This window comes from Chenopodium quinoa, unplaced genomic scaffold (genome assembly GCF_001683475.1).
Source record: "Chenopodium quinoa cultivar QQ74 unplaced genomic scaffold, ASM168347v1, whole genome shotgun sequence".
NCBI classification, from domain to species: Eukaryota; Viridiplantae; Streptophyta; class Magnoliopsida; order Caryophyllales; family Amaranthaceae; genus Chenopodium; species Chenopodium quinoa.
Genome location: NW_018742914.1, coordinates 8678042 through 8693838, shown reverse-complemented (window position 1 = coordinate 8693838; position 15797 = coordinate 8678042). Strand labels below are relative to the sequence as shown.

General features: G+C 35.4%; 1 protein-coding gene across 1 annotated transcript; it reads left to right on the top strand.

Annotated features, from left to right (window-relative positions):
* Window positions 1–5661: 5661 nt before the first annotated feature.
* LOC110728200 (KH domain-containing protein At4g18375-like) lies at window positions 5662–14808 on the top strand. The gene is made up of 8 exons (XM_021907862.1): window positions 5662–5920; window positions 6351–7000; window positions 8315–8785; window positions 8963–9208; window positions 9363–9581; window positions 12077–12132; window positions 12269–12512; window positions 14110–14808. The coding sequence occupies exons 2-8, from the start codon at window positions 6389–6391 to the stop codon at window positions 14434–14436; spliced, it is 2175 nt and encodes a 724-aa protein (XP_021763554.1). The 5' UTR covers window positions 5662–5920; window positions 6351–6388; the 3' UTR covers window positions 14437–14808.
* The last annotated feature ends 989 nt before the right edge of the window (window positions 14809–15797 follow it).

Sequence of the window (15797 nt, the reverse complement as noted above, 5' to 3'; positions counted from 1 at the left end):
TATCCGAAATTTTCGGATCGGATAAGTCGGGTATCCTATATCCGAAATTATATTAAAATTGAATGTGTTTTTAGGCTTCAGACATACAAGTTTCAAGGTAGATTTTACACAGAACGAGCAAAATGATACTACAGTACTAGTAGTATGCAACATCTATATCAACCAACTCAAAAACTAAACCAAATATAATTGATATCAAGTTAATGACCAAAATGATATCTAAAACAACTCAAAAACTAAACCAAATATAATTGATATCAAATTAATGACCAAAATGATATCAAAAACTAAACTCAACATCAACCAACATCAACCAATGCCTCAAAGGATTGTACTTCAATATAATTGATATCAAATTAATGACCGAATATGCTTAACCCAAAAAAAAAAAAAATTAACTTACTAATTAAATTGCTAAAACCCAATTAAATTGGGTAAACATACTTGATGCCTAACTAATAAATATACTCCATTTATATGGCAAACTTGTAACCTTCTTCTTCCAGATATGAGCTTGAATGATGAAAGTAGAGTGGGCTTGTAAAATCACGATCTTAAACATTTCTGAAGTAAGCTTGCGACGCTCATTTGTAGGTAAGCTGGGGGACACGAGATGGAGATGAACTCCGACGCTCCAGATTTGAATTGAACCTCGTTGCGAACAACTCCTCGATGCGGTGGAAGAGTAGAAGTGTTGGTCCTGTTTGTGAGTATAAGGTGAATTGCAGAAGATGAAGAGAGAGGAGGAAGGAGGAGGGAGGTTTCAGGTTTGAGATGAGAGAGGAGGGAGGAGGGAGAAAGTAGAGGAGAAAGAGAAAGTATGAAAGAGGCGGATGGCTTAGGGAGTTTAGGCCCTTTAGGGTTACCACTTAGGCACTTACCCGGATGTTTTTAAAATGTTAAAAAAAAAAAAGTGGTTTTTTTTCGGATATTCGGATATCCGAAATCGAAATTTTTGATATCTGATATCTGATCCGATATCCGATCCGATATCCGAAATTTTCAGATCGGATGCGGATCGGATTTTCGGATTATCAGATAGTTTTGCTCAGCCCTACAGACGTCTGTACCACAAAAATTTCACAATATAGGAGTGTAAGATGATAAGTGAATCTCAACTAACTTATATCAGACGATAAGCATTTGGAGTTGATGAATTCAAACTCCTAACATTTAGGTTATGTTTGATCTGCCCAATATAATATGAAATTATATCAAGGGGTCTATAAACTTATCTTATTTTATTTGAACTTATACATTGTACTCTGTAATATTTTGTTTGAACTTATTCAAATTATCTACTACCTTCATTAATTTTTAAAATTTCATTGTAAAACTTTGTCAACTAACAAACAATAAATCCCACCAATTTTATTTCATTTTATATTTTGAGAAGTTAAACTTTCCTAAATATAATATTGCAATAATTTTAATCCGTAAGAGCCTGTCTATTAACAACCAATAAATAGTAAGTCTTGTGTGTGGTCACCACATGATTTGAGTTTGATATGCATCTTTTCTTTCACATTGGGATTCTCGTTCCCATCTGCTCCATTTCGCTCCAATCAAGTCCGATGTTGAAAAGAAGAGATCACAGATTCACAGACGACAAAAGAGTTTAGGGCAATAGACTATAATGTACTAATTGAACCAAAGCAGAACACAATTGGGCTTAGAATTAAGACTTGAGTTGGAAAGTTATCTCATACAATTATATTAGCATATTGGTGGAGCTCCCTTGATTTGTGCTACGCTTTTTCTGAAGAGAAGGTATTGGGTGCGGACTGGCGCACGGAAATTTGCGTGCGGCAGACTTGGCTGATATATTTCACTTGTGGGCTGATATGTTTCATGTGTTGGCTGATATGTTTCATTTGTTGATTGATATGGTTTTTGTGTTGACTAATATATTCCTTTTGTTGGCTGATATTTTTTAAATTTTTTTTTGATATGTTCCTTTTGTTGGCTGCTATCAAACATCATTTAGCTAATATGTTTGTTTAGTTGGATGATATCTTTATTTTGTTGTCTGATATGTATATTTTAGTTGTTGGTTTATATATTTCATTTCGTTAGCTGCTATATTTATTTTGTTAGCTTACCTGTTGCTTTTTTTTGCTGATTTCTTTCTTTTGTTGTTGGCTGATAAGTACCTTTTGTTGGCTGGTATATTCCTCTTGTTGGCTAATGTGTATTTTTTGTTGGCTGATATATTCCTTTTGTTGGCTGCTACATTTTTATTAATGTCTGATATGTCCCTAATGTTGACTAGCTAATATCTGACATAAATTGGCTTATACGTTCATTTTAATGGCTAATATGCATCCTTTGTTGGCTAATATGATATAAAATACAATATATTTTATTTCCTTCTCTTTCTCCTCTTTCCCCCCTCTTCCTCTCTTGCATTAGCCAAGAACCCAAAATGTGTAAGCCAACAACCCAAAATGTCAACAACCCAAAATAAGCCAACAACATAAAATGTATCAGCCAAACTCAAACTCACACACTCCCTCACTTTTCACCACCCCCACCAACCATCGAACCACCTCCAAACTCACACCAATTCGAACGACTCACACCACCGCAACCAACCACCTCCAAACTCACACCACCGCAGCTAACCACTTCCAAATTAACACCATCGCAGCCAAACACCTGCAAATCGCACAAATTTAGCCGATTGCGCAGTAGTTTCGATTTGGAATGAGAAGCCAATTTGGTGGTGCGATGGTAAGCAATCGAAACGAATTAACACCCAAGCAGTAGTTACGATTGTAGTACATAGTTTTGTCCACCGTCATCTTCGTCCATCGTCATCTTCGTCCACCGTGCATCGCAAATCGCAAATCGCACTTCATCATCATCTTCGTTTTGAGGGGTTTTTGATTCAATCTTCAATTTGGTTTCCTGATTCAAGCATAATGATCTTTGTTTTGTGAATTATGAGCCCTAAAATCCCAATTTTCTTTGAGAATTGATGTGAATGGGTAATGTGTTTGAAGGGGAAAGGGTTGCCGCACGAACTGCTGCACGCAATAGTTTGTGTTTTCTGAATCGGTAGATAGGAGTTGGAATTGTTGTTGTGGTCTTTGGCCTTGTTTTGTTTGTGGAGTCAAAGTCCTAAAATGGAGTAAAAGAGTTACCTCCAAAATACAACTACAACACATCTAGTACATTGTAAAGGGAAAAAAACGTCTAGTACATGTGTCACAATTTGATTTGTCCAAAAAAAAAAAAAAAGAAATCAGAAAACCAAGCAAGCTTCCCCTTCCCCTACCGGTCCACCCTAACCTCCACCACCACTGCCAAGCCCGCCGCCCCTCCCTCGTCAGAATGCCGCGTTTCCCCCAACCTTGGCATCGCCGTTTTCCCCCCTCTCGAAAACCCCCTCCCATTCCTCACGCAACCACCAAAATCGCAGCCAAAAACCACCAAGGAAATCGCAGCCAAAACCCCAAAAACCACGGAATTTTCAGGGGTGGGGGGAAAATGACGACGCCACTGTTCTCTTTCTCCCCTCACGACAATCGCTCCTTAGCTCCCACCACCGCCCTTTTCATATGCTCAAATTTTCCGATGTTCGTGAAAAACTCTAAAAAAAATAAATCAATTTGGGGCTTTTTGTTTGGTTAAGCTACTCTTGTAATTCGTTGCACCAAATGAATATACGTTGGATTGTGAGCATTTTGATACAAATTTCATGCATTTTGGTGAAGAAATGAGTAGGTTCCCATTATGCCATGAACTCCATACGTGAGCTTCAATGGAGTTTCCTCCATTATTGTCTTCTTTAAGCTTAAAAATGGGGTTGTCGAGGAAGGAGGGGAAGGGGAGGGAGGTCGGCGGCCGCCGGCGCGACTGCCGGAGCAGGTACCAGCGACAGGGGGATGGCCTGGGCTGGTGGCTTGGCTGGCTCCTTGGTGGCCGACTGTTTTTTATTTTTTGTTATTTTTTTTTATTTTTTATTTTTGACCAATCACAGGCCGCCAATAACAGGTTACATGACCGGTTGGGACCATTAAAAAAGAATGGTGGGTAAAGGTCAGATTATTAAAAAAATATCTCAAAGGTGGGATTATTAAAAACGAACGACCCAAAGGTGGGATTATTCCCATGAATTTTTCCTTTTTATTATTATATACTTGAATTGTATTATGTATTGAAAAAAGCTACTTTTTCGAGTTAAATTAATCCGGGAATGTGATTGGATAACAAAACGTCAATTGTCAAGATTTCAAGATCACTAAAAGTTCACTATGATTTTTTTTATTTTTTTTATATGTCATTTACTTCTTTCAAATAGCTATCCATGTTTTGTATTAAATTTATTGTTCTTTGAAAAAAATACACAATATTAGGCTATATTTAGTTTACCTTATATTTGTTTATCTGATCGATATGGACTTATTTTTTCTCATTTGATTCGTTTTCTTTATTAGGTATGATAATATATAAAGAAACACGATAATATATTAAGAAACAAGGTATCAAATAATGTTCTACTAGATTTGTATTAATGTGTGATTAATTAATATGTGATTTTCATATGTTTTTAAATTAAAAAAGTTAACAATAGATAATCTATAATAGCTAATACTAAAGTAATTACCGCTGACATCATAACTATCCACGTGGCAGCTTCTTATAATAAATTTCCCCTCCAAAACTAGTATTGACATCATTCTTTTTATTTATTTATATTTTTTATTTTAGGTTAAAGCTAATATTTGGAAATGATTGATTAATAATACATTTTTCTAAAAGTTTTTATAACTAAATTGACTAAATACACAATTTCTATTCCAATCGAGTAAAAATAATTGACGGTCTCTTTCACATTTTTTCCCTTCCTACCTAGGTTTTTTTAAAAAACAATCTTGTGCATTTTATTAGTGATTGTAGAGTTTGGATTTTTCACTCTTTATTACTTCTTCAAATTTCCTATAATGAATAAAAAACGAACGCTAACATTTTTAAAATTTTATTATAGCTATGAAGTTAATTAGAATATTTAAAATCATGTCCTTCATTTTAGCTAAATTAATCTAACGAGAAGGATCACGGTTTGTTATGTTTTGCTTAAAATATTTATATTACACACTTACAAGTATATTTTTATTGTTAAAACAAAATACTACTTCCGTTTCCGAAAGTTCGACTCACTTACTATTCAAGAGGTCAAAATAAAATAACTTTGACCACATTTAATGACTTATACAATATAAATAAATTAGCATATGAGATCTTGTTAGATTCCCCTTATTATAAACTTTTCTAATATCAACTTTTTATAATTTTCACTTATACACAGCCAAAGATATTCATGGTCAAACATGTTCATTGGAGATCGCACAAATGTAAAACGAGTCAAACTTTCAAGAATGGAAAGAGTATTTATATTACATACTTACAAGTAAATTTTTTATTATTAAATTGCATCGCACGGGACTAACTTAGTTGTATATAAAATGATTATGAGCAAAAGCGGATGAATAATGCCGATGCGGGTGAAACTCTATCCAATCTGAACCCGAAAGGTCATCCCTCCTTAAGTAACCAGTTCGAAGGCCATTTACCAAGCCCATACTATTATTTGGCCGGTATGAAATCAACCCTTTTTATTTTTCAAAGAAAACCGTACGGAGTAAAAAAAAGAAACAAGAAAACCAAATACAACGATGAAATGAATTGAAAGAAAAAAAGTAATTGCAGAAAATTCAATTAAGAAATAGGCTAAAAAATAAAGAGGAAGAAACGAAAAAAAGAAGAACCCTAATTTTCGTAGCGAAGCGAAATTGGTTCGCATCGAATTCTTTGAAGATGAAGAGCTTTTACGAGTAGCAGTTAATTTATTTAGGGATTCATTCAATTATTTTCCCCTTATTCACACTTTCTCTCTCCTCAGCCTCTCACTCCGGTAACACTTTCTTCACCGCTTAAACCCTAATTTTCTATTTGTATTTTCTGAATTAATGTTCATTTTTTTTTGGGTTAATTCTTGCTTTAATGTATTAATTACAAATGTTTGTTGTTTCTATGGATAATTGCAGCTTTATTTTTTCTTGATTGTTAGCGAAAATGCGGAAATTTGTTTAATATGATGATAGATTAGGGTTATAATCAACAAATTTGAAGTAATTTTTTGGTCTTGTTGCGGTATGTGAATGCATTGTTGCATTTGGGACCTGGAAGAAATCAGCTTCATGTTTAATTTAGGTGGTTGTATTAGTATTTGTCATGGGAATTGCTGTATGAAAGAATTTGGTGTGATTTATATGGTGTGGAAATCCTGTTGGAAGTACTGTACTTTGTGTGTGGTGATTTATGTGAAATTTGCAATTCTGTAGGGTTTTGTGACTAATTAGATTTCGGGATAGTTGAACTGATGGAAGGGGACAGAAAGGGTGCTCTTAAAGGACGGCAAGGCACCTCATTTAAGAAGAAAGGGGCGAATAAGAAAGGAAGATGGAATAATCCTAGGCCGGAACATATTGAGAATACTCAGGTTCCTAACCCTACTGACACTGTTTACCGGATTCTCTGCCCATCTAAAAAAATTGGGAGTGTTATTGGCAAAGGTGGTGGCATAATTAAAGTCTTGAGAGAAGAGACAAAGTCGAAAATAACTGTTTCTGACTCAATTCCTGGATCGGATGAGCGGGTGATAATGATTTATAGTCCTCCTGAAAAAAGCTCGAATAAAGAGGCGGATGAGGGGAATGAGATCATGCCATCACATTGTCCTGCTCAAGAAGCTCTCATGCGAGTTCATGACAGGATTATTGAGGAAGACTTGTCAACTGGGAAGGAAGACGTTGAAGATGAGAACTGCATGGTCACTGCTCGTCTTCTTGTTCCGAATAACATGGTAGGATGCCTTATCGGCAAAGGTGGAGATGTTATTCAGAGATTGAGGAGTGAGACTGGTGCTAGCATTCGTGTGCTTCCATCTGAGCAGCTTCCTTCATGTGCCTTAAGTACCGACGAACTTGTGCAGGTATTGTGTGTGTTTTTTTATTTTTATTTTTATTTTTTTGAATTATTATTTTTTGTTATTGTATTTTTTTGATTGTTGATACACCCTGACATTAGAGATCTTCGGAAACAATAAGGTGAAAATGGCTAAATTTTACTAGTGTTTGGCCTCTTAACAGAAATATTTTGTTGATCTAGTTTAACATTATAGAACAGTGATTGCATTGAATTCACACACATATATTTTTATATAGAGTATGATTTCTTCTGAAGAAGTGTGGGCTCTTTGTTTCTGTTTTTGTTCTATAAACAAGCTAAGGTTAAATTATTAGTATTATCATATCATGGGGGTGTTTAGTGTTTAATTTATACTGTAAATCTACTTGACCTTAGCCTCTTTCTGGACTTTAAAATATTGGAGGCTTGTAGCCAACCAGGCATAACCTCCAGAATGCTTATGTTTCTAAAGTTACATTGTAACTCTCTCTGTTATCTAGGCAAGACCCTGGCTATATCTCTTCAATTTCCATTGGTTCATCTTGTGGGGATGTTGAAAAATTGGATGACAACTGATCATATGAGATTTACTTTTCTTTTCTCTTAATTATTTTAGTTTAATGCCATGTCCTTGTCTGGCTTGTGTAGGAATCTATGATAAGCCCTTTCTTGGATTATCAACATGATTGATTTTAGAATAATGCAAATGGTTTGAAGCAACACGTAAAAGGATCCTGTAGATTCTTAAAGCCAACTTGGTACTCGAGAATCGGGGAATATGTCCTTTATAATGAAGTAGGAGTTCTGAGTTCTTTATTCATGCAAGCAGCACAAATGTTTATTATTTACATAGACGGTCTCCTTTGACACTAACCTCACTAGAGCATGTGACACCAACCGCTAGAACTATATTTAGTTGCTGTTAGATTTGATGATTGTTTATTCTGCTGTGTTTTAGGAACTTTGAGATAATCTTCAGCCTTCTTTCTTCTTACTATCTCATGTTTGCTTGAAATTTGTTTGAAAATTCCTCATAAATTTGGGTTGCATTTTATATCTATGTTATCTTTTTCTTACACATAACTATTATTTGAAGTGCTTATCTGATAATACTCTATACTTGAAATGGCTTTTTTCTGTGCTATAGTTTGGAGTTAGTTGATTAAAAATCTATGTAACTAAGGGAATAGAGGACAGGCAAAAATTGTTTTGCTGGATTTCCAGCTTCTCCACTAATAATCTTGGTCACTGATCACCCACGTCTTCAGTCTCCTTTAATACTCAATTTATCATCAATTGTTGTTCATTCTTAATTTATGTATATTTTTGGCTTAAACAGATGCAAGGAAAACCATCTGTTCTGAAGAGAGCACTCTATGATGTTTCAACGTTATTGCATCAGAATCCACGCAAGGAGAAAGCATTTAATTATTCCCTGCTGTCCCGTGGCCCTGGTTTTCAAGCTGCGGGTCCTCCTTTAACAAATTTGCCTCCACCACGTGGAGGTGACCCAATGTGGTCTCCACGAGATCCTGCTCGACACATGCCACCACCACCATGGATGGAGGACTTTGGGCGCCATCCTGGACACAACCCTGGCGCTTTTGATAAAGATTTGACCAGGCCTGGTGTGGAACCTTCAGGTGAATATTCCTTGAAAATTTTATGTCCAGTCAGTAAGATTGGAGGAGTGATTGGAAAAGGAGGCATGAATGTGCGACAGTTACAGCAGGAAACTGGTACAAGTATTCATGTTGAAGATGCATCTACCCAGTCAGAGGAGCGTGTTATTCGTGTTTCGGCTTTTGAGGTAAATCTCTGTTCTTCTAACAGCTGCTGTTTTAAAGAATAACGTGTAGGCCACACCGATATGCCATCTGATTATCCTTAATTTGGATGTGATCATTTCTATCATTGCAACTTCTGCTGAAACTGAAACACTAGCTGCTATTCTGTACCATTGATTACTGTATTTGATATGTTTCAGACTTTGCGAAACCAAAGATCACAGACAATTGATGCAATTCTCATGCTTCAAAATAAAGTTAGCGATGTATCCGAGAAGGGTATAATTACTTCAAGGCTGCTGGTTCCCTCTAATAAGGTTGGGTGCCTCCTTGGACAAGGAGGCACAGTTATAAATGAAATGAGAAGGAGAACACAAGCAGACATTCGTGTTTATTCTAAGGATGAAAAACCCGAGTGTGCTTCAGAAGATGAAGAGCTCGTGCAGGTAATAAGATTAATGAACATGTACTGTTGATTTTGGTCTCTCTCTCTCTCTCTTTTTTTTTTTTTATTTATTTATAATTTTTTTTTAACCAATGTAGTCCATTTACTGGTGATTTTGGAATGTGCTCATGTCAATTGTAAAATAATCTTTTCAGGTGTCTGGAAGTTTTGCAGTAGCCAAAGATGCTCTGGCAGAGATAGCATCAAGGCTAAGGGCTAGATGCTTGAGGGATGCTACTGTCACTGCAGAACCAGCTCCACCTCGACCTAGACCTGTTCATGGATATGGTCCCACTGGAGGTTATCCACGAGGAGGACCCTTGGGACCTGATCCAGCTGGAATGGGATCCGCTAGTAGCTACAATGCTGTCAAGGTAAATCCTCTCCTGCTAGAAAGTTGCTTGTTATTAAGATTTTCTTGGTGTTACTCTTGTGGTCTGCATTGCAGAGGATAGCTCTTGTTCTTTCATGGTGTGAACTGTGAAGTGTACTGAAAAGAAAAAAATAATGATTATGAATTTGCCTCAACCATCTACATATAAATAAAGGGGGATGTTTTATTTTACATGGCTCAACCATCTACCGATAAATTGAATGCTATCAGTGGTGTCCTTTCTACAATGCACTTTCGAAAGGTTACTGGTGTGTTATCTGCATATTTGTGCCTCCGAACTGCCACAAAAATGCAATTAGAAGTTCACGTCTGACATGATCACCACCTAATTAAATTTAAATAAAAGCCAAGGAGTTGGCAAAACACCTAATAAGTAACAAAAGGGTTTCTGCCGTCAAATTATAGTGGTTGAAATTGCAGTACCTTTTATGTGAGTTCCTTTATCCCTCCTCTCACCTCTGGCGTAACTGCTGAAATTATCTAAAAACTGACTACCAATGAGCTTGGTTATTAGTAAACCAATGGCGTGTTGCTCTGGCTATCTGTAGTTGCAGAAACATTTGAAGTAGCTTTTTTCGCTTCTTTCACTTACTCTGCTCACCATTCTTATATCCTCTGCCAATTCCACACCACAAGCAGGATCGCGACCCCGAGGTCTGTCTCCTCATTTGGTCTAATTCTTTAAACCTCCTAGATTCTTGCTAAATGTTGACTTGTTGAGATGCTTGCCTCTGGATTCAAATCCAATTCTATCTGGTGGTCACAAGTATGAAAATCATCTTAAACGAGAGAGAAGTCAAGTTTGCAATGAAACCCAGATATTTGAAACCCATCAATTTTGCATTGTGCTGGTGCTGGAAATAGGCATGTAATCACATATTGGGATGGTGTTTGGGAATGTTGCCTTAAAGGTAAACTAGTGTATGCAATGATGATGACGAAGGTGGTCCGGATGGTTGCAGCTGGATAGAGAGGGGGGGGGGGATAGGATGTAATGTGATAGAAACTAAAGCAGCATATGGAAAAAGGTGATTTTCAGGGACTGCCTATAGGGCACCTCAAGGTGCTATAGATTAAGAGGCACGAATCAGGATTTTAAATTATAAATGATCATTTGGTTTTCAAAAAATGATTATTGTGAACCTGTGTTTTTATTTTTTATTTTTATTACTTCCTCCGTTTTTTTAATATTGCACCACTTGTCTTTTAAGGAAGTTTCACATATATTGCACCATATCCATTATAGGAAAAGAAATATTTGTGTTCACACTATAATTACCTAATACACCCTTGCTTTTCAACCCTTACTTTTTATTTTGTGTATATAATCACATGGGCAACTTGGTATTTCTACCTTTCTCTCTCATCCTTTTTTCCACTTCCAAAAAATTTGTGTCAAACCCTTATGGTGCAATAATAAAAGAACGGAGGAAGTATTATATTTTTTTTCATGAATACATGGTGCTTTACGCCCATAACATTGTGGTGTTTATTATTTATTATTTATTTTTTAATTTTTATAGCTTATCTCATAATTTGTGATTTTTTTTTTTCGTCATAATTTGTGATTTTTATTGTTATTAGTCACATCATGATGACACTTTTGCATTTCACATTTTGTGTTTTGGGTAATGGAAAATAGGTCCAATGTTGTTTGTTTCATACTTCCTCCGTTTCTATTTATTTGACCCATAGCCTTCGGCACAATATTTAAGGAGAGGAGAGAGAAATTGTAGTTTTGTGGCCCTTGTTGCACATGGCTTACCTTATTACCCCTAAAAGTTGCCCCCATGTGCACTTTATGAGGGTAATTTAGAGAATATATCTACAAAAAGCTTACCAAATATAGTATGGGTCAAGTAATATGATATTTCCATTTTAGGAATGTTAGTCAAGTAAATAGAAACGAAGGAAGTACATTATAATGGGCCTCCTTGCTTTTTCCTTTTTCAGCTATTTTGCTAATCTATGATCCAGTGTTCAACTGAGTTTTTATTTATTTATTAATTTTTTATATAGACTTTCTAATTTTATTTTCGTATTTAATTTTATTTTTAGCCCACCAATGTTTTATGGACTGTATTGTTTTTTTTTTTTGTTTTTTTGTTTTTTTTTTTTTTGCTTCAACGTTTTAACCACTTTTGTAAAACTTTCTTGAATTTTATTCTTGGTTTCTTTTAATACTCCCTTAATTTTTCTTAAATGCTCTTTTGTTTACTCACTTTACTCACCTTTTTTTTCAAACTCTTTTAAATGATTAATTTGTTATGTCCTTTTCTTTATATTGTACAATTCCTTATGACGATTCATGTTAGCCTGCCCCAAATCATTTTGGGACTAAGGCTTTGTTGTTGTTGTATTATTTTAGCATATAATTTTTGTATGCCCCCTGATTTAATAGTGAGTTTTTTGTTTTGACTGTCAGGTACTTTACTTTCATAATGAGATCTAATCCTTTTAATTGCTTTTCCTTAGGGTGGAATGCGCGACTTTGAGCCTCCTAGTTACCCAGTCCCGCCAAGTGCATCTAGGTACTGATAATTATGACTTATCCTTGTGCAAAATTATTTAATATTCATTCTCATTTGCCTTCAAGCTGTTTTTGAATTTTTATTTATTTGCAAAAATCTTATTATTATAATTTTTAATATTTTGTTGCTTCTATAGGTACCCAAATCCTAACAGTTCCATGGAGTCTCATAGGTACTCAAATCCTAACAGTTCCATGGAGTCTCATAGGTACTCGAATCCTAACAGTTCCATGGAGTCTCATAGGTACTCGAATCCTAACAGTTCCATGGAGTCTCACAGGTACTCAAATCCTAACAGTTCTATGGAGTCTCACTACCTAAATAGTGGGATTAGTTCTGCTCCTGGAGCAGGAGGAAGCTTCTATGCCAAAACTCCTGAGGTACGTTTTCTGCTATACCCCTTGTTACTTTATGCTCCTTTTGTAGCATAGATTGTATAGATAAATTATCCTAATGTTGATTTGGCGTTTGCAAGACCTATCCATTTGGGCTGGTTAGGTCAGATTTGGATTGGTTTCTCTTTGGGTTCGAGTTGTTATGGGTTAGACGAGTTCAGCGCACTTTTCTAAAGTTCTAAACTCTGCTCAACTCTAATTTTGAGGTTTTGAAGCCGGTCTGTAAAACCCATTTGATCCTGAATTTTACAGCTCATTCTGTTGGGTCAAACTTGTTTTTAAAACAGAAGGTCGATTTCGTGTCAGTTCTCTTTGTTTTTTTGACAAGTCTACTATTGGGTAAGAAGTTGAGTATATGGTTCATAAAACAATGAATATATATCAATAGTTGTAACATGAATTTCCTATAACTAAATTTCATGGGAAGGTGTGAAATGACATTTGTAGTATTCAGGGGTAATATTGTCTATATCTTGAACTTTTTAAAATTTAGACTGTCTATTGTGGTCCTGCTCTACACTGGGTTGATGCCTTATGGTGGTGCTTGTAATATCTTTAGGAAGTTAGAGATTAATTTAATACGGAGTAGGTCGTTAGCTAGAAATTTCTATGCTGAAGAGCAGCTTTCATTCTATCAGATTATCACATATGTGCTCATCTAGACATTTTTTTAATTAAACTCGGTCAAAATTCTGAAATTTAGATTTCACTTCCTGCACTGTCAAAATCGCTATCTTCATCAACAAGACATGAACAGATGGGTATGTGAGCCTTACTTAATATTCAATCTCTAAGTTTGAATTGGGGAATTTAGAGTAAGGCTTTGTATATGTTGGTCAGTGTTGGGTTACAATGGCTAGTATGCAATAAACAACAATTGCAATGTCTTAGTATGGATTTTGGCATCCCATTTTAGGTGGGGTTGAGTGAGTTCTGGATGGACACAAGCTAATCTCTTCTTGAGAAGGGTTGGGTGATTCCTCTTGTGAGGTTTGTGAACAATTTTGCAAAGAAATAAATAACGTGGAAAGTGCTAACAAGCATAGTGGAGATAATAGGGTCTGTTATTGCCTGGCACATAGGTACTAGGATACAATCAATTACTGAGTTCTTTGCATACAAATGTCTACCATACTGTTAAATTGGGCTAATCTCATGTAAGCAGTGGTCTACTTTTGAGGTCGGGAGTAATAAGTCTGGATTGGGTCGGGGTACATTTTGGTTAGTTTGCACTCTGAGCATTCTATGATTAAAGTAGAAATCTGAAACCAACTGGGTTTAGTGAAGCCCTGGCTTCTAATGACTGGAATGCTTTGTTAGTCTCTTTAGTTTCAATCATTACTCTCAGTTGACATGATGCAGCACAGTGGAAATGTGGACTGTAATTTGACCGTAGGATATCCAATGTTATCCAACTGTGTTTAGGTGGCTGCATTGCATTTTGGCACTGCCAAGGGTTACCCTTGATTTGAATCAAAACATTCACTTGCTTTTATATGGTCTTTGAATGTGGCTTTATCAGAGACGTGAAAAGAAAAACTGTGTATGCTGTGTATGATGCTGTTCTATTTATCTCATCTAGGCTCCTGGAATGAGAATGAAGCTTCATGATCCTTACCTTGGTGGCTCCGAGCCTGTGGCTGACATTCGTGGTGCTTCTGATCGTTATCCTCCTGCACCGGCTAATTACACCAATTATAGTGGGCCCAATAATACTCATCAGGGCTCTTATCCAGATCCGAAAGGACAAAGCTCTTATCACAGCATGGCTCCACAGCAAACTGCTTATCAGAACCACCATCAAATTCCTTATCAACAGAACAATGCACAACAGAGCCCCTATAGAAACATGAATGCCCAGCATAGTGCTTATCAGAGTGTCCCAGCGCACGGTTCCTACCAATACTAACTTCCATTTCTGAGCATTTTTGTACCATATAGCTAAAATTAATTAGTTTGATGATACTATCAATGGCAAGTTCAAAATGCAACCATGGTGGTTTAGAGTTCATTTTTGAATTTTCTTCTCTTTTCTCTGTAATGTTTTTGTGTATTGATTATCATGATCGTGCCTGTTCTGCCGAGGGAAGCTGTAAGCATATTGTAATATTAGGAGCCCAAAATGAATGATCTGCATTCTTGGCTTAATCATACAGATCATTGGAGGTTTTGTTAGCACTGAGGCGAAAAGATGTCGAGATTGGCTTAGGTTCAGATTAATTATATCAATAGTACTCAAAATCCTTGATTAACTATAATAGATGGCTGCTTTTATTTTTTATTTAATTTTTTTTTTTTCATGCTGATGAATTCTACATTAAGGCCTGAATGGTGTGGTTATCTTATTATGGATTAGACAATTGGTCTTACATGCATCCTTATGCACCTAGGATAGGTGCAACACCGGCCCATTAAAGAAGCCCACTTGCAAAATGCTCCCAATACAAAACACGACCCAATCCAAAACGAAACCTACCCACACCGTCACTTTCCAAACCCGATCCAAACTCCAAAACCATCATTTTCCAACCGCTGTATTTGTTTTTAAGTAATTTTTTTTTTTTTTCAAAATAACGTTTAGTCATTTCAAACATTTCTACAATTAATTTGATTTTCTCAATCTTACAAAGTTCATTCTCTCTCCTCTACATGATTTTAAAAACTGAAAATTTAATAATGGATATCAGAGAAGAATGAAAAATCAAAAGGATTCTCCCAATAAAAGGTAAATTTCTATGAATATCACTGACTTTGTAGTTAATTTTCGTCTGAATTTTTTGATACTCTATTCAGATTTTTTTGTTTCATAATCATATTAGAAAATCAATGCTTATGTTCATATTTTGAATGGTTATGTTCACTTTTTGAAATGCATATGTTCATATTTTTTATGCCTATGTTTACTTTCTGAAAAGTTAATGTTCACATTTAAGGGAACCTATGCATATGTTCATATTTTGCATGATTATGTTCATTTTCTGGAATTCATATATTCACATTTTTTTTAATATGTTCATATTTTTAATACTTATAAATTTATAATGCATATGTTTCATAATCATATTATTTTTTATTTCTTCAATTTTGTATGTTCATAATTAAATGCCTTATATTCATAATAATATTATATATGTTCATAGATAATTTCAAATATTCATAATGTAAATATTTGTTGTTCATGAAATATTCTCATTAAGTCTGTTTATGCATATGTTCTCTTTCTTAAATGCATATGTTCATATTTTTTACGGATATGTTCACCTTTTAAAT

Coding starts and splice junctions, on each gene's coding strand:
- LOC110728200 (XM_021907862.1), top strand. CDS start 6,389: ATGGAAGGGGACAGAAAGGGTGCTCTTAAAGGACGGCAAGGCACCTCA. Junction 7,001..8,314: donor GTACCGACGAACTTGTGCAG/GTATTGTGTGTG, acceptor TGGCTTAAACAG/ATGCAAGGAAAACCATCTGT. Junction 12,133..12,268: donor GTCCCGCCAAGTGCATCTAG/GTACTGATAATT, acceptor TTGCTTCTATAG/GTACCCAAATCCTAACAGTT.